Genomic DNA, 20,183 nt, shown 5'->3' with positions numbered 1-20,183 from the left:
TCTCCTCAGTGAGAGGCGATTTGGCTCCGAGTTGAATTTGCTTCTCTAGATGGCAGCTGGAATGATTGACACAGCATGTGTGTGAAGTTTTCCAGTAGTGGTGGGAGTTTAGTCTGTCTGGGGAGTTATTAGTGGAAGCTAGTGGCAGGTGATTGGTCAGTGACATGACTGTCCTGTGTTTTTTTTTTCTTCATTTTTCTTTTTTGTTTTTTGGAATAATTATCTGGTTGACAGTTTGATTGTGAAAACCCATTACCTCTGACTTCTGCTAGGAAATGCAGCTACACTTGAGCCTTAACAGTGTTTTCTGTGATATCATCCTGCCCTGTGTTGGCTTCCATCTACATTTACCATTTCTGTGTTATTTGCTGTGTAAATAGTTAAGCTTGATCATTTTCTCGAGTCCTGAACTTTTGTTTTCTTTTAATCATACCTGCCTCTGGTCTGGTGTTTCGAATGAATTTGCTGCTCCTCGTGTTTTTGTCCTGTTCTGCCCGTTTGTTTGAACGCTGATGTGACAGAGTGGTGCCACAGCAGATTGCTCATGTGTGTATGGACCAAGAGATGCAGCTCTACTGTAGGACAGTCATCTACTTCAATTGATTTGATTCTCACTGCTATCTTATCTGTACCGCCATGGTTGTCTCTGTATGTGTGTGATGTGAGCAAGTAAATGTTATTTAAACTCATTCTGTTGTCGTCTCCATTATTTACTATGTCAAAACCTAGTATGTGGCTGACTGCCTTAGGGCAATGTGCGCTTTTGTGGGCAATGCGTTAGAAGGGCTGTCCTAATGAGGCCGATGACGACGTGTGTGTGTGAAAGCAGGTGTGCTGATGTAGGTGATGACAGCGTAGGAAGAGCCCCGCCTCCTCCTTGAACAAAGTATCCAGAGCGTACAGACAGAGAGTCGCGTCACTGGAGGTCCACTGGATTGTTTTTGGCTGGCTCCAGAGGTCAGCCAAAAACAATCCATATTTAGATTGGAGCTCTGTGATATCTGTAGTTGACATTTTTGGGATTAAAATTTCACCCATAACTTCCAGGTGTTCTTGGGCCATGCCTCAATGTTGAGGACACTTTGAGAGCACATAATCTGCTCTTTAATGCTAGCTGCATCTGATTATGTATAGCTGTGTCTGACGACTTACATTGTCAGTTAAATCTTTTCACACACAACCTACTCATCACTCGAAAATAATGTCAAATTACCATAATTGGTATACAGCGAAATATATCAGCATGTCTGATAGCTGGATGATCTAAATCACCTCGAGTCTTTTAATCTTTTTGCTGCTGGCATCAAAGTAAAAAAATAATTTGACTTGTATCTGGGGAAAAAGAGCAACCTTACATTTATAAAACACCAAATATGTTATGCAAATCTTAATAGACCAGCTCATGTGCCTTTTGAATAAAAGCAGAACAGGTATATAAGTCCTTTTTATACAAAGTCAGAGGCTGCATTAGGAGGCACACAGTGGTGATTGTATTATATTTTAGCCCATTATTAGGAACCAGACGTGATGCACTTCTTAATCATTGAATGCATGCACAGCCAGCTGATGATTTGGCTGATTGCATCAGTAACCAACCATAAAAATAATGCAGCGGCACGCTATTAGAGGAATCGTGAGAAGCGGGTGCAGCAGAGGGAAAGCATTAAGAGAACGAAGGGGAGAATAATGTCAAAACATCTGATAACACAAGTCCTGGTTGTAAACTCGACTGCAAGATTCAATTCAATAAGCTTTCATACAAAGACAAATTAAGTTTTATTTCCTTAAGAGGTTTTTTGCCACATTTAAACGAAAACAAGAAGCCTATAACTTGTTTCATGATTGTTACTCATCTTGCCTCAGCAGCATCTTTGCACATTTATCCGTTCACCTCAGCTACATCATGTTATCAGGCACAAGCCAAGGGCGTGTGCTCTATCAATGCTGTGAATGTGACCTGTTTGAATGTTAAGCAGGTTAATGCTGAGAGGATGATTTGTGCTCCCTGATGATTAATTATTAAACAACAAACTCAGTAATCAGCTGTAAAGGCTGATAACGGGTTCCTTCAGCAATAAAACCAACTGAAGAAATCTATCAAACTGGAAAGTGAATAACAATTCATTCACTTTGTCTGTATATAAAGCCAGACATGTTGACATTTAGATTAAATTAAAAAAGAAACTTAAGAATAACTGAAAATGTCAGTTACGTCTGTGTTTTCAGACTCTGTTGGGCAGACCCTGAAGGTAACATCAGGTCAATTGAGCTTTTATCAGGTAGAAATTGAGCTTTTAGCCGTCCACCCAGGAGATTGCCGGTGCGGCAGTTTTAAGCCCTTTGCATTTCTGTCCGTCACCCTTCAGACGGAGGTGCTAGGAGGCAAGAGGCAGTGAAGAGTGGTCCTTTCCCCCTCAGCCGCCATCAGGACGGAAGGTTTTGATTAGCTGTTATTCTTGTGGTCCCACTGAGGCTCAAGGAGCCGGGCTTATGATGGAGCTTTCCCTCCGATGGGAAATACATTACTGCTGTACAGTGGTCAAAAAAAGTCACCCTTTTTTTATAGCAGAAAAGAAATTACTTTTGGTTCTGTTTAGACATAAGTGGAAAAATACTCCTGGTTTTATCACCAATCTAAGGAAAATGTAAATGTACCATTGTGGAGAAAGGATGGGGTCATTTTTACACCTACTGGCTTTATTCTAATGTGTTTTTACAAGTCGCTGGGTTTATTCCTGCAATATTTGTCTGCATTGCTTCAGACGCCCCTGAATTATGTTCATATACCTGCAGCCAGTCTACCCAGAGTTCTCAGAGAGATCCGCCGAGGCTCGGTTGACGCTGTGTCAGACACATTTAGATTTCTGCCTTTCATATTTCCACCCACACAGTCATCCCGCACAGTTGCTGCTGAATGCTGCTGAAACCTGCGATTTTCCCAAATACACAGAGGAAGGAGGACTGGCTCTGATGCAGATAACTGCAGCATCATTTATCACAACTTACAAGCACGAAAAATAAAGAAGACGTCATATTTCTTCCTGTGGTTTTATGTGTGTTGTAGAGCTGGAAATGTAACTGCCCCCTCTCTCTTTACTGCTCATGTGTGTAGAATAAGAATGGGGGGGGTATTTAAATGTACAGTGTCACAGCAATCTACATGTAAAGCACGCACTAAATTCACCTGTGCCCTGATTTATTACAGCTTTAATTCAGTATACCAGCAACAAAATGAAACCAAATAGAGGATGTCACAAGAGCTGTTTATAGCAGGATTAGTCATAGAGAGCAGCCCACTCCCCGCTGTGACAAACAGTCTATAAAACAGGAGAACATCTCGATAGCCCAGGAGAAAGCTGCCGGTCTGCCTTTCGCTTGAGGAGAGGGGAGAAAGCCACTCAGCCTGAACCGTGCTCCTGCTTACACACCCAAACAAGATTATATTACAGCAGGGATTTAAATTCCAAGCCCAAACATGAACCCCTTATCCCCCCCCCCGAAATAAGCTCAGGTATTGTTACGCTCTTCATTTTCATCTTCCTCCAGCCGATCCTCTGTGTAACTGTATATCAGTGAGATAATGGAAATAAAAGCAGTTCAGTCTTATTGTTCGGAAGCACTGAGCCACATACCTGACTTCTGAAATAGAAATGTCCTTGTTTTCTCTTTCTTTTAACCTTCATACACTGTAAGTCTTAATTTGGGGTTAAAGATGCTTAGAGTCAATCTTGAATATTTATTTAACATCTCCAGCATGCAGATGAAACAAACATTGACTGTAGCAGTGAGATTAACCTGACTTCTCTCAGGCTGAGAGTTTCAGATCAAAACTATTCCTCAACATTCATAACCTACACTTTTATTTTGAAGGGCCTTTTTTTGCTTTGCTGCCACTAGTCTCTTACATGGCCACTACTGAATAACAAGATCTATGCCTTCTCCATTTTTCTACTCATTTATGGTCCAAAAGTTTGAGCTTATTCTTCACTGAACTCATATATTTCTTACAACAAGCACCTGTGAAAACTGTGCGACCAATCGCATCAACAGAGCAAACTAAGATTTAAAGATGATTTTTTATTAAAGGAAGGAAAAAATGAAGCTTTGCTGAACAACGCATTTCAAGACTGAGGACTAGAAACACCAAAATTGATTGACAGGTCTTTCAATACAGAGGCTGACACAAGCTAATAATAAAATGCCAGTTTGGATCATGTTTTCTGATGCTGTTAGATTTATTGAGACCAGTTTTAAAACAAATCCAGGTTTTCACTCATATATCTAAGTATGCACTATTAAAGTTGGTGTAAAAAATGCAGGGCTGTGAGCGCTGTCGCCTCACAGCTAGAAGGTTCCTAGTTCGAATCTCGGTTTGGACGAAGTGGGCCTTTCTGTGTGGTGTTTACATGTGTGAATGCTTGGGTTCCCACAGTCCAAAGACATGCTCGTTAGGTTAAAGGAGAAATTCGCAATTGTCAGTCAAAGCTGGTGTTCTCTGTAATAATAATTCCTACAACACCCAGCTTGCATTGCGCCTCTGCCTGCAATGAGCAATGAGCCAGTGAGAGACGCTGGAGTTATATACTACCGTTTTCACTGCAGGCAATGGGTCAGAGCAGTACAGGATCTGAAATGTGACGAGAATATATATACCGGTGGATCGTCTAAAAAATCTTCAAGTCTGCAGTCTGCATTTCAAACCTGACGATTTTGAACGAGACATGTTTCAGTTATAAATGTGGAATGTCTTGGAGGGAAAGGTACTTTGTTTTTTAACTTAACACTGCAGACATCGGAGGCAGGCGTCCGAGATTGAGGAAGTGTAGTTTAGCAAGAAGCCTCCGCTAGATGAAGCGTTTTACATAGTCTGGTGGAGGTTTTCCAGGGCCCATTGGAGAAGCGGATAGCGTCCTCCAAAGGCACAGAGCGAATTTTTTTCCTACCATAATGGTATTAGCTCCCCATAATAGCATGATAGGACTGAGGTTGAAAATCGACAAACTGGTCCTTTAATTGGTGACTCTAAATTGCCCATAGGTGTGAATGTGAGTGTGAAAGATTGTCTGTCTCTATGTGTCAGCCCTGTGATTGACTGGCGATCAGTCCAACCCCCCCGCGACCCTGAACAGGATAATGGTTAAAAAAGAAATGCACAAGTTTTTTCCGGCTATAAGTTTAACTAACTAACTAATGCATTCATCATTAATGCATTTCACAGTAGCTATAGTGCATTGCAGGAGCACGCAGGAAACAGAAGAAGAACCTTGCGGTCATTCTGACACTTGATTCCCATCTCCAGTTACCATTAGAGCTCACAAACGTCATTAGCAGAAGTTTTTAGAAGCTCTGAAATCTACTTATCACGTCATTTGAGGCCTCACTGGTCCTCAGCTTGTCCCTTAAGTGAAACCTCTCCTCCCTGGCAGGGCATTGAACCCTTTCCCATCTAACTCCTCCTCCAGCGAACACACATGTCAGCGAGTTCTGATTGGTTTGGAGCAAAAAACACTTTGGTGAAAATGAGGCGAAAAAAGTGGTTTCTTGCTCTGCTGCTTGTGAGCACATCCCAGAGTCGCTTCTGAATGATCGTGTTGTTCAGAGTGTGGAGGGTTTCTGCAGCTCCAGCATTAATCAGCACCAGTGTGTGAGTGTTTACACTGATGCACACACAGCGTGGACAGAAGGACAGTCCGCCCCCACAGCTGCACCTCCACAGAGAAAAAAGACAATATAAAGTTATTTCAGGCATCCTTTGAACACCTGAAAGCTGACTGAAACACTGTTTCACATATTAACTCGTCTGAACATGCCTGGATCTCACACACACTCATTCTAGCGCTTTCCATTTACTCCTCATTGTCCTACATGCGTGTAAACAGAAACTTGGACACACACATGCAGGCACACACAGGCCTATTCGCTGCCAGACTATTGCTCACTGTCAGGAAAGAGCAGTGGATTACTATTTCATGGCAGAAAGTGGATCTATTTCCCAGCATCCCTGACGCCCGATGTGTAGCCTCAGTGTGGGCCAGAGGCAGCCTGTCTGGCCTCTGATGCTCGTTCTGCTTGGCATGCAGAGTTCGATGCCTTCAGTGATTGGCTGTGAGCTGTAATCCAGCTCACTTTAAGCTAAATTTCTTCACACACTCTCTTCTGCACACACTCCTACACACCAACTTTGAAATCTAAATGGCAAGAAAAATCTGCACACATGGTCATTTTCCACGGCCTGCGCAACTCTCTTATCCACACAGTCTGAGTAAGTACGACGGCGTGGCATTTCAATTATTCCTCACAATATGAATGTATAACGTGGAGAGCCATTTGGCGCGGTTGGTCATAATAAATCACATGCTCATGAAATGAAGTGTGCAGGGGAACGTTTTTTTTCTCCACACCACAGAGGAGCACTCCGGTCCGCACTGTGGTCAGCGCTCATTTCGTCACCCACCGTTTCCCCGCTTTCATTACTTCCTCTATTTGGGGAACATTAAAATGAATTAAAATACGGAATACATCATAAATTCATGAGGATTTGGCACTGATTTGTCATTAAGGAGTACTTAGAACATATTAACATTTATGCCCCGTCTAGTGTCATTTTAAATTCAATTATAAGTACTGTTGCAAATTGCTCTGAAGTTGCCAGAATATTAAAATGCCTTGCAGAAGAAGTGGAATAAAAATTTGCTTCCACAAAATATTATGCTATATTTCTGTGGTCTGCATGTTTTTAAACGGTCAAGGTTTTGTGCAGATGAAGGTCGTGTCACCAAAAAGCTGGGTATTTAATAAAAGTGTGCGTGGGCATACTTTCCTTCGTATTTGGTCAAGGTTTTTCAAATGAAATGAAAGCAAAGTTTCTTTTGTTGGTGTGCAAGAACTTAGAAAATAACTGCTGCTGCTGCTGCTGCTGGAGACTTAATGTGCTGATTTGCTTTCTGACGAAGCTGCTGAATCATATGTTTAATTGTGCTGAAATTGTTCTTCCAGGGGAAATTCCTAACAGGGTAATTTCACTCAGCTGAAAATTGATATTATTCTTCTTCTAAAGGCCGAGGTGTTTCCCAGAGAAGCAATCCTCTGATCTGTGATTCTCAGAAAACGGCCCTGAGTCGCTCGTTCAGGGTGTTTCTGAACTTCCTCTGAACCCAGAAGAGATTTTTAATATAACACCATTGTTTCATTGGCGTCAAATGAAAAAATACTGTTATTTCCTCTTATTCTTCCTGCAGCCAGTCACAGGCAGATTCTTGATCTTCTCCTATTCATTTTCTAAGGCCGTGTACTACAACTGGCAAATTTCTCTCAAGGAGACTGTACTGAATGTACTTTAGTCCTGCTGCCCTGAGAGAAAATAATCATTTGAAGCTGAAATTCAATTGCAGATTTATTGTGTGTTGTAGCAGAGGAGTAAAGAGGGAAAAAGAATATCACAAAAATCATATAAAGATGGCATGAGAAGTATAGATGAAGCTTAAGACATCTGGTTAGGGATGCACGATATCCGATATGCCGATATTTTCCGACCCTTTTTGCCGATTGTCGATTTCGATACAATTATATATTATGTTCTGTTTTTTTCTACCTAATTGCAGAGAACATCAAGTCTCCCCTGTAGTGGAATTCATATCATGCCTACTCTTATTTTAGTGGCCAAAAACTAGACCATGCATAGGCTGTTAATGGTGTAAAGAGCATCTTAGCCTTTCGTGCTGGTTCCCAGAGTCTGAGCCAGCTGGATGGAAGCTGTCGAGTCTTTGCTGCACAGCTGCCCTCCAAACTGATTAGAGAGAGCTGACATAGAGTCATACCGCAGACATCTTGCACCCTTCTTCACGCTTGACGGAAGAGGCGTGGTGCAGGCAGTGTGCTCGCAAATTCGCACCAAGTTAATGTTGTAGCATTACGTCAAGCTTTTTTAGGGAATCATCGAGAATTCAGGCATAATTTAAGCGTTGTTTTATCGGCGAAAAATATCGGCAGAAAAATAACACATCTGTCGATGCCAATATGTAATTTTCAAGCCATCTGCAGATACAGATATAATGCCAATAATATATAATATCACACATTCCTAAATTTGGTCACATTGTCAAGGTCAATAACTTACTTTTTTTTTTTTATTATGTGCTCTTATGTGACAGTTCATGCATGAAATCTGTGAAGACACTGTTGGAAAGTTCAATTTGATACTTCTGAGATTGTTGCGCTAAAGAAATCCCCGTAAAGGTCTCTGGTCGCACTTGACCTGCACTTCCTCAGGTGTTCCTCTAAGCTATCAGAATAAGCCATATGTAATTATTATTTCAAAAACACAGGAAGCCAAAAAGCAATTTCAAACTGTTTTGTTTTTAATTCAGCCGAGAGAACTCTTCTAACATTAGGCCTGCCCGGCTTTTAAAGAAACAGACAACATAATTAATGCTTTTCTGTTGTGCCTGGACGACTGCAGAGATTCTGTACGTGCTGTCGCCAGGCTTCTGCAACTCAGCTCCAGTTAAAATGCTGCTGCAGCTTTTCTCTAAAGGCTGCTGTCCAAAAGGGAGTTTTCTGGAAAGAATTTCATACTCGAGCACCAAAGTCGTGTTAGAGTATTTTTAGGAGTATTAATACGTCTAGACAAGAGTTCTTTGGTCACGATCAGGCTGAATCAGAGGGCTGAATTTATTATCCATGCGTCACTACTGAAACATTTACTTACTTGCTTTTTCTTATTAAACTGTCTAACAATGACTAGACTTGTGTTGTATGTTTTGTTGAATTGTGTCCTTACTGTACATTGTCCCAAATGTTTCCAACAATGTTCAAACTTCAAACTAAATAAAACTAACTACGTTCAACTAAGATGTCAGCCGTATTGCGGGGCGGGCATTGTACTGGACCATCCGTGGCGACCTGTAAGGCCAAGCTCTCAGTTTACCTGTTGATCTACGTTCCAACCCTCACCTATGTTCATGAGCTTTGGGTAGTGACCGAAAGAATGAGATCGCAGATACAAGCGGCCAAAATTAGTTTCCTCCGCAGGGTGTCTGGGCTCAGCCTTAGAGATACTTTAAGGAGCTCGGACATCCGGAGGGAGCTCGGAGTAGAGCCGCTACTCCTTTGCATTGGAAGGAGCCAGTTGAAGTGGGTCGGGCATCTCATTAGGATGCGTCCTGGGCGCCTCCCTGTGGAGGTTTTCCAGGCACATCTAACTGGGAGGAGACCCTGAGGTAGACCCAGAGCCCGCTGGAGGGATTATATATCCCACTTGGCCTGGACACGCCTCGGGATTTCCCAGGAGGAGCTGGAAATGTTGCAAGGAAGAGGGATGTCTGGGCTAACTTGCTTAGCCTGCTGCCACCGCGACGTGTAAGTGGAAGAAAATGGATGGATGTTTGTTGTTTGAGAATATAAAATACAACTCCCATAATCCACACCCCTTTATGACATCATCAAACTATGTCTCGTTATTGTTTTGACTGAGAAACCCCCAGTGGCAGAAATGACATTCTGTGCCTTTAACACGCACACAAACTACACAGGCTAAGTAAGGTGAGGCCTTTTAATCTATTAATTCTTCTTCTCGTATAATATCCCACTTTTCTGCTGCAGTATGTTTTTGTGCCTGCTGGACACGATCGATTAAATCAACTCATTTTTTAATTTAATTTTAAGCAGAAAAGAAAACAGTGAAAAAGAATGGGGATGAGGGAAACAGCTCTGTGGAGTGTCAGTCGATTTCTTCAGCCAGTAATTACAGAACAGACAGAAACCAGCCCTGTGAGGCCGCGATGCTCATTACACACCAGACAACAAATTCTGTGTTTAGGCCAAGAGTCTATGCACTTTTATATCCGTAAACCTATAAGATACATGAGGGTTGACATGATAGATGAGATACATGTTTGTTCTTGGTTACAGGTTACATTTTGGCATCGTTCAGGAAGCCTCCTGATATGCCTCGCATTTCTTTCTGGTCACGTCGCTCTGTATTCGGTTGCAATCTATCAGAGCGGGGAACGACCACTGGGGAGAAATTAGGTAGAGCTTTCAGTGCACCCCGAGGAAACTGTTGACTTTTACTTAATTCTATGTGGCACCACTGCTTCACCAGCACAGCTCTTACTTCTGCTACTGCGTGCTTCACGCGAGGAGGGGGGGGGGGCGCAGCTGTGCGTCCCTGGTGGCCTCCGGATAATGGGCTTGACCCGCCGGAGGTTGGTGCTGCCTGCGATGTTGTTCAGTCAGTCAGCTTTGGATGGCGGGGGATGTTGGCAGACCTCCACCAAGACTCCACAGCCTCTCATGTCAAATTAATTTCAGTCTGTGGTGCCATCTTTGTTGATTTAGTTTACACACTTTGACGTGTTCCTGGTTGTCATACTTTTTGATGTAAGGCCCGTACTGGAAATCCAACACTTTTAATGGATGTGTCCGTAAATTGTTTTTTTTTTAATCAGAGAACATTTTGGCACCAAGATGTTCTTTTTAGCAATTTTTAGCTGTCAGTCCGACCACTCAAATGATTCAGAGCTTCCCTCTGGACCGTGCTGGCAGGAAAAGAAGCAGCAGCGTTTTTTCTGAAGTTTACAGTACATCCAAACATCCGTCTGTCTATTCCTTAGCTCCTTATCTGTATCAGGGTCAACGCTGGCAACAAGCAGAGCTGCCCAGATGTCCTGTCTCAGGAAATCTACAGGCACTTTAAGTCAGTCGAGGCTCAGGCCATAATGAGTACGGCCAGCATATAGAGCTTCCTGGTGGGCTGCGTTAATAGGACATGTCTGGTAAGGATCTTTTCTCAGAGCCTCAAATAACCTTAACAGCAGTGACTTGACTTTTTGATTTAATGTTCCCTACCATACAACACTTTTCATCTTAAATTGGGTCAGTTATTCAGGGAAGAACGCTTAAACATCACAAGCTCATGTTCAGCTACAAACCCCTCCGACGCAGCAGGAGTCGCACCTAAATGTCACCGAGCTAAAGAAGCATCTAGACCCCATCTGCAGCCTGATTACAGTTTGGTTCAGGTGTTTGACATCTATAAAAAGAACAAGCTGGATGTTATACGCAAGAACACAAAACCACACTCTCACTGTTGGATGACTACAAGTCCTGATAGTTATGACAATGTGGTGCTTGTACAAAATTGTACCCAAAATACCCCCGGTGCGCTGGTGACGTCATTTGGAGCCAAGTTTGCGCAGTAGAGATCAGCGGGTGGAGCCGGCGTAGCCACTTCGCTAACCAAAGCACACGTTTAATGATAAAAAACCAGCAAAGAGCCCGCACATCGGCGTGTTTAACAGCAGAACAGCTTCTTGTGTTGGTCTGAAGCAGACGTTCACAGATATAGAAACTTCATTGACTGTAGTGATTGTTTTAGTTACGTCTCCTCTCACCGATCCTCCTCTACTTTGCTAATCCATAACAGATCAGCTGCAGGAGCCGTATTTGTCAACAGAGCTGTCAATCATCCTTTTTACAGCATCAGATAAATAATTAAAAATAAACTTGTCAGAAAAATGAACACTTGGACGTAAATCAGCATGATAAGAACTAAACCATGTTTGAGAAAAATGTATTTGACGTGTATTTTGATTTTATAGTTTGACTCATGTCCCATCTGTTAACATGGAGGAGGCGGGCTTTATGACCTATACTGCAGTCAGTCAGCAGGGTGTCCTGCAAAGGTTTTGGCTTCACTTTTAGGGAGCTGTCATGTCTTGTCATCTTTTTATACAGTGGTATATGGTTCTCACGAGGTACATGTATGCTATGCTCCCATGCTATCGGGTATTAAGCCTCCTGTGCAATTATTTACGAGCATAACATCACATGTTCCTCATTTTAACGCAGGAGGCTGGCTGCTCTTTTGATATTCCCCTTCATAATAACATGTAAGCTAACGGTAGCCCAAAACTGCGACTTTAGTGTCATAAAATGACAATATTTTTACAACAACTTTTTTCTCGTATATTTCAACTTTTTTTTTTCATATATTAGCTTTTTGTCTTCCTCCTTTCACAACTTTTTTTCTCGTAAAAATTACGACTTTATTCTCATAAAATGACGATATTCTCATAATATATCGTCTTTTTTCACGTAATATTACGATTTTTTTCTTGTGATAAAACATCTTTTTTCCCATAACATTACGACTTTATTTATAATGTTACGACTTTCTTCTCTTACGACTTTTTTCTCGTGAAATTACGACATAATGTTTCTCCGATTTTTTTTCTTCATGGCCCTACTCCGCCGGAGATGACAGTTATCATTATAACTGTTAGGCTATTCTGTCAATAACCAAAACAAAGACATTTTTAGAAAACAAAAAGAAAGTTAAATCTATGAACTATCGGATGATTGTATTGGCCAACATATTTCTTATTACAAATTATTATATTTCAATTTCCAGTTACAGCAACATGCACCGAAGTTAACTTGAGACTTTCTTGGTAACTCATCACAGACTGACATGGACAATAGAGGGAACAGTCACTACAGGATTGGTGCAATCTTTTGTACTATATTACATAAGCACAGAAAAATGGCTGCCGTAAAGGTGTAGAGATGGCTGCAATAATCTCACGTATACATGTAATCTCAGAAGCTGAAAGGGTGATCTTGTAAAACATGGTGATAATATTATCTGTTTGTTCTCAACTCCACCTAATGAAAAACACTGATGAAAACATTTTGCCCACACTTGCAGAGGTCAGCATTTTGTCACCAATGTCACTCGTCAGATGGTTCCACACAAAGTGTTTTACAGTACCATTAGCTGTGGTGGCCCTGATGGGAATAAAGCCTTTTACCTTGCGATGTGTGTTCTCCTAAAGTAACCAGATAGTTTTACTTTTGCACCTCGTCTAAAAATACAGGAACACTTTGGGGACGGCTGAAAGGACTCAGAGTTTCTGACATATGAACATGTCTCCTCAAAGCCTGCACCACTTTAGACAAAGCGACAATTCTCAGCTACAAACAGAGATAAAGATAAACAGCTGCATTTTATGCCTGATCTTATAAGCTTCTTCCTCAGCTGACATCATTTGAGCAATTTCGTGTGTTTGCTCTGTGTCAAAGAAATGCAGCAGTGAACCCAGGCGTGGGGCAAAACATAATGGATGAGTGCATAAAAGGTTCAAAAACCCTCCAGTGCTGACAAATCACCGAGGAGAACAACAACCAACCAGCCACCATAAAGACTGGACTTGAGAGAGAGAGAGAGACGGAGAGAGAGAGAGAGAGAGAAAGCAAGAGAGGGGGGAGGGAGGGAGAGAAAGAGCGCTGTGGAGAAGCCAATGTTTGTCGTCGAACTCCAGCAAATATGAGGATGGGAAGATAATGGCCAACACTGAACAGGATGACCAAATTATCAATTCATGTCATTTTATGATGCATTCTGACAAAAGAAAAGCAGAAGAAGAAACCCTGGACAGCAAAGAACAAAGGATCGCATGTGCTTTTGGACATGTCCAACCATTCTTCACACCATCCTGATTTATTGACAAGGGATGCTTATGAGTCCAATCCAACATCTTTCTGAAATCACTGGATCAAACACCTCCATGGAGGAATTACAGGAGACTTCTGCTGTGTGTGTGTGTGTGTGTGTGCGCGCGCGCGCAAGGATGCCGTAGCTCCACATGAGCCGTGATAGATTGGAGTACTTTTATGGAAATTGCTTGGAAATTTCAGCTCAGCTGAAAGAAATCCGGGCAGCAATAATCCCTCACCACCACACACACAGAGAAGCCAGCGCCGGCGATCTGTGTGTCTCTGCAATAAGTGGCTGATAAAAAGCAATAAATTCTCTAAAATAAATACAGTCATCCGGCTGTGCGCTATGGGCGACGAGGCGTCAAACTTCAGGGGCAGCAGCAGGACCGGTGTCTCATCACCAAAAGCCAGGACTGGTGAGAATCACGGCAGAGCGGGGATTCTGGGCTAAACTCAAACTGATCACCTCAGAATACAATGAGATTAACGATTCTTGGACAACTTGTGAGATTATCACTGTGACAGTTTTTGATGTTATTCAGAAAACAGGATTCAGATCTGCGCCGTGCTGGACTTGGTCACTTTGATTCTTTCTCTCAAAGATCAAGTGGCGGAGAGGGACATGAAACGTTTTGTGCTTGAAATAAACGAACACAGCCATAGCATTTAATCAATAAGTTAAAGGGGATCTTAATTTTTTATTATTTTGCACTATGATGGAACCACCACCATGCTCGAAGAAGAGCCTGTCCCTGTCGCTCCCGGTTCCCCGGGAAGGACAGGCGACTCTGAAGCCTCCGCAGCATCTTTGGAGGCAACCCCGGACCCCGATCAAAATCAAACACCGGGGCTACTCCGACACCGACCGGCATCACCACCGGCACATGGAGCGCTCTGACGCCGTGGATACGAGCGACCGACCAGGGCTGAAAAAGTCTCGGATGTCCTGGCCATCCTCCTTTCACGGGACCACAAACACCTCCATTGGAAATTGTGTCGGGAATAAACGGTAGGCGAGAGAGCCGTATGCATTCCAAACATCCCAATAATAGCCCATGACAGCCCACAAGGCATATGCGTAAACGGGGAGGGAGGAGGGGGTGCATTTTAATGAGTGCGTAATAACGCAGTGTGCCTGAAGGGTTAACTGAAATGAAGCGCTTTCTACCGGGAGGCGGGACGCGTGGGTTTTCGGTGCTGATGCGTTATGCGTCTTTGGATAGACTGTGTCAGATGGGTATGAGGCGCAAACCAGTCCGCCCACTCGAAACGCAGGAGCAGCATCTGCAAAAATCAGTTACGTTTTTAAGAGCGTCCACATGTTCCACCTAGCTGATAAGAGACACGAGGCGCAGTCGTTTTAATGGCACCAAAGGTCTATTGGGTGCGTTGGAGCGTGCAGCTCTGAGATATTGCCATCATGCGCACTCCACTCCAGGCTTTTATCAGCTTGTTTGAAGATGGAGGATTGGGGCCCAGTGGGCTGAGGACTAAACATTAAAGCCCCCTGTTTACTAGAATGCACCCTTCTTATAGGTTTGTTGTGTTCACCTCTGACCCCCTAGGTGTGCCGCATAAAGTGGATCCTTGGTTGAATATACAGTACACTCCCTATATGGTATAAATAAGATGTGACAAAGTTACATAGTGTTACAGGACTGTCACACAGATGGTATCAGACAGCTTCTAATTGGCACACCACACTGCTCTCTGATCATATGACAGTAAAAAAAAAAACCTACATTATGAGGACTTTTACTGACTCTGGAGACAAACGCGGCAGAATTATATGATGCTTAAACTCCACCAGCTAACAACTCTACCAGCACTTTAATCAAATTACACCATGCATGTTAATCATGCAGATTAGATTAAAGACATTTCATAATGTGAGTCATGGAACGATACAATATTGATACGATTAGTTTGTCCTTACACAACAATGGCTCCATTTATCCTGTCAAGGAGACTCTGTAAATGACACACCTGGCTGTTTTTTTTTACTTTTAAAGATAGAAAAAAACAGATCCTCGCAAAATTTGCACACTGTCAAGCAGGTTGGCTGTTTGTTAAAGAGGGTACGCCTGAAAAGTAAAGGCCGTAAATGCTGGTTTCACTCTGCCATTCCGTCCTCTGTGTGACCCAAAGTCCCCCACATGTCCCTGCAAGTTATAGAGTTAGTTGACATTCTGGACTGTGTCTGTTTCCCTCAATATGCCCCACGCCTCCTTCCAGTCACAGATAAATCCCTGAAGTACTCCTTCCACAAGAGCAACACATTTAACAGGGTGATTATTAGACTAATAACACATCGCTGAGAGTGTGTGGGATCTCGCGGGAACTTGTGGGATCCTGTGTTATTTCCTTACTCCTGTTATTATTTGTTTTCTTTCTTACATTTAATTTTAAAATGCCACAGACGGCCTTCCCGGCAGGCCCCTGGGAGAAGGGCCAACTCCAGCTGACTGGAGGAAGGGCTGATTTGTATTTTAGTCCTCCGGACACGCTCTGAGGCAGTCCAATCTTTAGTGCATTGGGACTGACTCTGCCTGCCCTTCTCCTTCTGTGGGCGGCAAACCATGAGAGGGCAGAGCGAGAGAGAAAGAGAGAGAGAGAGATAATTTGATTCCGACAAGCTCAGTTCTGAGAGCAAACCGAGCTGGCTCAGAGTATGTGTGTGTGTCTAAGTGTTTATGTGTGTGTTTGTGTGCCGCAGCAAATCCATGAAGTGATGTGTACGATCTGGGGGTGTTTATACTACACACTGGTCAGGACGGTGGGTGTACAGAGGAATGGAGGCCGGTGGACAAATATGTGTCATGTGTAACGGTGAAATGTACACATACATTGTGTGTGTGTACGTGTGTCGAGGTATTTATGAGTGGGCTGTACACAGGTTAACGTCTGACCTGTAGCCCGTATGGATTGTAATAGGCCTTGTTTTCATATCAGCGGAGGCTAGAGCTATTTCCGTTTCATTCTTCTCACGTACATACCGTAAATTCTGCCTCATTACTTATGTCTGAATAAAGGACGCTTCAAGCTGGATGCCACATCTTCCAGCTGGATTTATCAGGCTTTATGAACATCCATGTGAATCCAGCAGCTCTGTGTTAGCTTAAAGCTAACTAGCATTGAGTTATCAGGCTTTATGAACATCTTTGTGAATCCAGCAGCTCTGTGCATTTACCTTATAGCTAACTAGCATTGAGTTGTGTGTATGGAAGGCTTTCTCTCACTATTATCTAAAGGCTCTTTTTTACATGCAGTCAACGTCAGTGACTGTCAACTTAACACATTCGGAGATGTGGAAAAGACAGGCGAGAAGTTGGACTTGCCCCAAAGCCCCGGCTAATATTGACAAAATTGCCGGGTCATTAGTCGCTAACAGATTTGGGCAAAATTTTAGAGCGAGTTAGTCTGGCAGTTCCAGAATTAGACTGGAACTTCTCCCTTAATTTTCCAAAGATCATTTTTAACGCATGCAGACGAAAATGTCCTTTGATGCAATTGGAAAGACCTAAAACCAAGCAGAGCAAAAAAAAACCACGCTAGCTTAGTAAGCTAGTTCCAACATCTAATTCATCTGGCCTCTAGTTCCACATAAAACAGTGACATGTTTTATTCAGAATGTTCCACATCAGCGGCAGCCATCTTGGTTGTTTACTAAAATGCTACAACAGCTCTGCTCTGTTTAATCATTGTGTTAAGCTCAATAAGATCCAATTAAACCTGCCCCAGATGTGATAAATGGTTGTGATTGGTCTGAATCTGTCTGATGTATCTGCCAGAGCAAATCAAACATTAGCTAGCTGATTTATCTGGTTCTACGGCTAAGCGCGAGTACTTTAGTGCTGACATCCAGGCTAGATTGTCAACGTTTACATGTTTTTGCCTTAATGACAAATATTTTAACTTTATTCTCTAGGGAACATGAAGTAACTTTGTTGTCGGAGAGAGGAAAAAGGAATTGCTCTTTGATTGGTTGGGTACTGATCGACCCAGCAGATGACCTCAGTGTCTCAAGGAAACAAAGTGTTCAATCACCGAAGAGTCGGTCAAGACCTTATCTGAAGGTTCGAAAGATCAATCAGCCTGAGAACCTGCTAGTGAAATTGTTTCGGACAAGATTCAGAAGAAAGCAGCTTGTACCGTGTAACTGTAATTGATTCCCTTGCTTTTGAAAACGGAGCAATCCCAGCAGTCTCCAGTCTAGGGATGGATAGCATACAAGCGGGATTCTGGGTGTTGTTTCTCATAATTGTTTGAATAATCATTGTCTGCGTCTGCATTCACCATTCTATTTTAGTCTCAATGTTTTATCCCACAAAATGGCAGTCTTAGTGGCAATCAGCTTCTCCCCCCCCCCAAGAGTGTCAGTCTGCCTCCTCTTCCCGCCCCTGGTGTCTTTTGTCAGTGCTTTTGTCAGAGGATGCTAATACGAGCATATCAGTCATCAGGTCCCATGCTCAATGCGCTCTGGGAAGTTCCAACACGAAAATGAATGACTGACACTGAACGAGTAACAGCTCTTCCCGCAACTCTGTTGCTATGGTTACTTGTTTTGTACATTTGTAGAATAGATTTCATTTACCAAAAAAAGGCAGAGCCTACAGGCACTTGATGGGCTTGACTTTATAATGTGTCAGTATGTAGCAGATCCCACTGGATATGCATCATGACTTGTATGTTTATAAGGGGAAAGTGAATATTAATAAAGACAGTCTGCCGATACTTTAATCACAGTCCTCTGCAACTATTCCAAACCAAAGCATCCCTCCCTCCTTCCTCACCTACCACCTCATGCATTCTTTACACCTTTCCCCCCAAGCATGGATCCAGGGCTGATTTGTAAGCTGGAGCTGCTCTTTTGCCTGCCTGCCTGGCCGGCTGCCATAATAATTTAGTTTCTAATGAGGTACAGCTCCAGTTAATTACAACAACAGCTGTATTTTGTTGTTGATCATCCATTTCTAAACTCTGGATGCAGAGAAAGTATCGTGCAGAGCGCATTCATGAATAATCCCAACAAATGTGTTTTAATAGCGTTAAGTAATAGAGCTCTTATCTCATTTGTGTAGTGGAACCATCTGTTTAAGCTGGAGATTGCGCTCTTCTGTGAATACATTTCGCTTTCTCTCCACTCTCGGCACTAATTAGTATCCGGAGGCAGTTCGTGTACTGGAACGGCGCAGACTGTTGGTTGGCTCAGGCGGATCCCAGAGACCTCAGGTAAAATCCCTGCGAGATCTTTTAGCAGTGACACCAAACGGCTTGTGTGTTCAGAGGGAATCTATGCAGCTCTCGTCCAAGGTCCCTCTTTGTGTTTGTTCTCTGTTCATCACTTTGTCTCCCTGGAGGACTCAACAGGCTCTCAAAGGCTCCTCATAAACTCAGGCCACTGGTAACCACATTTAGCACAGTCACTTTGTGTCGTGAATCCACTGGAAACCTTGGCATCTCTGCATCTTAATTAATTTCACACTGAATCCTCTTAAAGTGGTGATACACTAGTCATTTGTTTCTTGACAAGTGTGGATGGGCAGGGATCCCAGCCGGAGGAAACAAAATGAGCCATGGCATCAAAAAATCCAAACTGCACAACAAGTCCACCTGTTACTCTCAGACATTTCCCAGATTGGTGCAACTAGTCGGCTTACATTTTTATCTATAACAAAACCCAGTCCTTATTTCCTTTTCCTGCCGTGCTTATCTGCATTAAATCCCCTTAACGGAACTTTCTGCCACAGTTTACCGTTTCCGCCGCCTCTCTAAAGATGACCAGTGTGATTGTCATAAGCCTCATGCTGGCCATTTTGTATCCCTTCTTATCTAATTACACGGTTTGAATCCCTCTTTTGTCCATAAAAATTACTGTCTCTGATTACAGCATTTCTTCCCTTTTAATCCTTTATCCTCTCGGTGCTTCATTTCACCTCGGCATAAAAGGGGAGCATTGATTCCATCTCTATTTCTGTTCTCCGCTTTGTCTCTCTATTGTGTTGCCCGTCTCGCTGCCTGCCCCCCTGTAGTTTCTGAGATTCTCCCTGATAGCCTTGCTCTTGCTTACAGCGGCATTAAGCGCACATTCTCCATCATAAATCTATCACCCCACTCTCCCTCTCTCGTCCGCTGAGATCATCAGCTGCTTGCGGAGTCTCTCCCCCCTCGAAGCCATATCTGAATCTCAAACTCTCACATCCCCAGTGGTGGAACGGACTGCCCACCACTGACAGTGTGCAGTGCCTCATCTCGTCCTATATTCTTCCCCTTTAAGGTATTTTACAATGATGTAATTTTTCATTCTTCATGCTCTAGCCATTACCTGAAAAATCGCAGACATCAAGGGCAGAGCAGACGCAAACATCCTCATCACAAGGCTGGAAAAAAGCTGCCTTGAAAGAGGGATTTCAGACAGACCTGTGCATCAAAGCGTGGTCTGTTTGAAGGAAAAACAGATAATGGTTATATTGGCATACAGAAATACACACTAGAAACGAATCTGTGTGAATCCGAATAAACTTTTACTGGGATTTGTTTTTCTTCCGACACCCTAAATAAAGCGTTTCGGTAGTAGAAGAGTAATTTATTCTTCAAGCCCATAGGAGCTGAGAGGAAACTAAAAGGAAAAACCTTTTAAGTGTGATCAAGTCTCCCACTTCAAACCAAAAAAAAAAGGTCTT

At 42.9% G+C, this 20,183-nt stretch overlaps 1 protein-coding gene across 1 annotated transcript in view; it reads left to right on the top strand.

Moving 5' to 3' along the window:
* The first annotated feature begins 13,941 nt into the window (after positions 1-13,941).
* pde4a (phosphodiesterase 4A, cAMP-specific) overlaps positions 13,942-20,183 on the top strand; it is a 50,858-nt gene continuing 44,616 nt past the window's right edge. The window contains exon 1 of the mRNA XM_069674036.1: positions 13,942-14,509. Within this exon, the coding sequence (XP_069530137.1) occupies positions 14,214-14,509 (296 nt within the window). The 5' untranslated portion in view covers positions 13,942-14,213. The remainder of the gene's footprint in view (positions 14,510-20,183) is intronic.

Source organism: Semicossyphus pulcher, unplaced genomic scaffold, assembly GCF_022749685.1.
Source record: "Semicossyphus pulcher isolate SPU_LCO1_2020_fin unplaced genomic scaffold, fSemPul1.0.p SCAF_23, whole genome shotgun sequence".
Classification (NCBI taxonomy): domain Eukaryota; kingdom Metazoa; phylum Chordata; class Actinopteri; order Labriformes; family Labridae; genus Semicossyphus; species Semicossyphus pulcher.
This window is presented reverse-complemented; position numbering and strand designations above follow the sequence as displayed.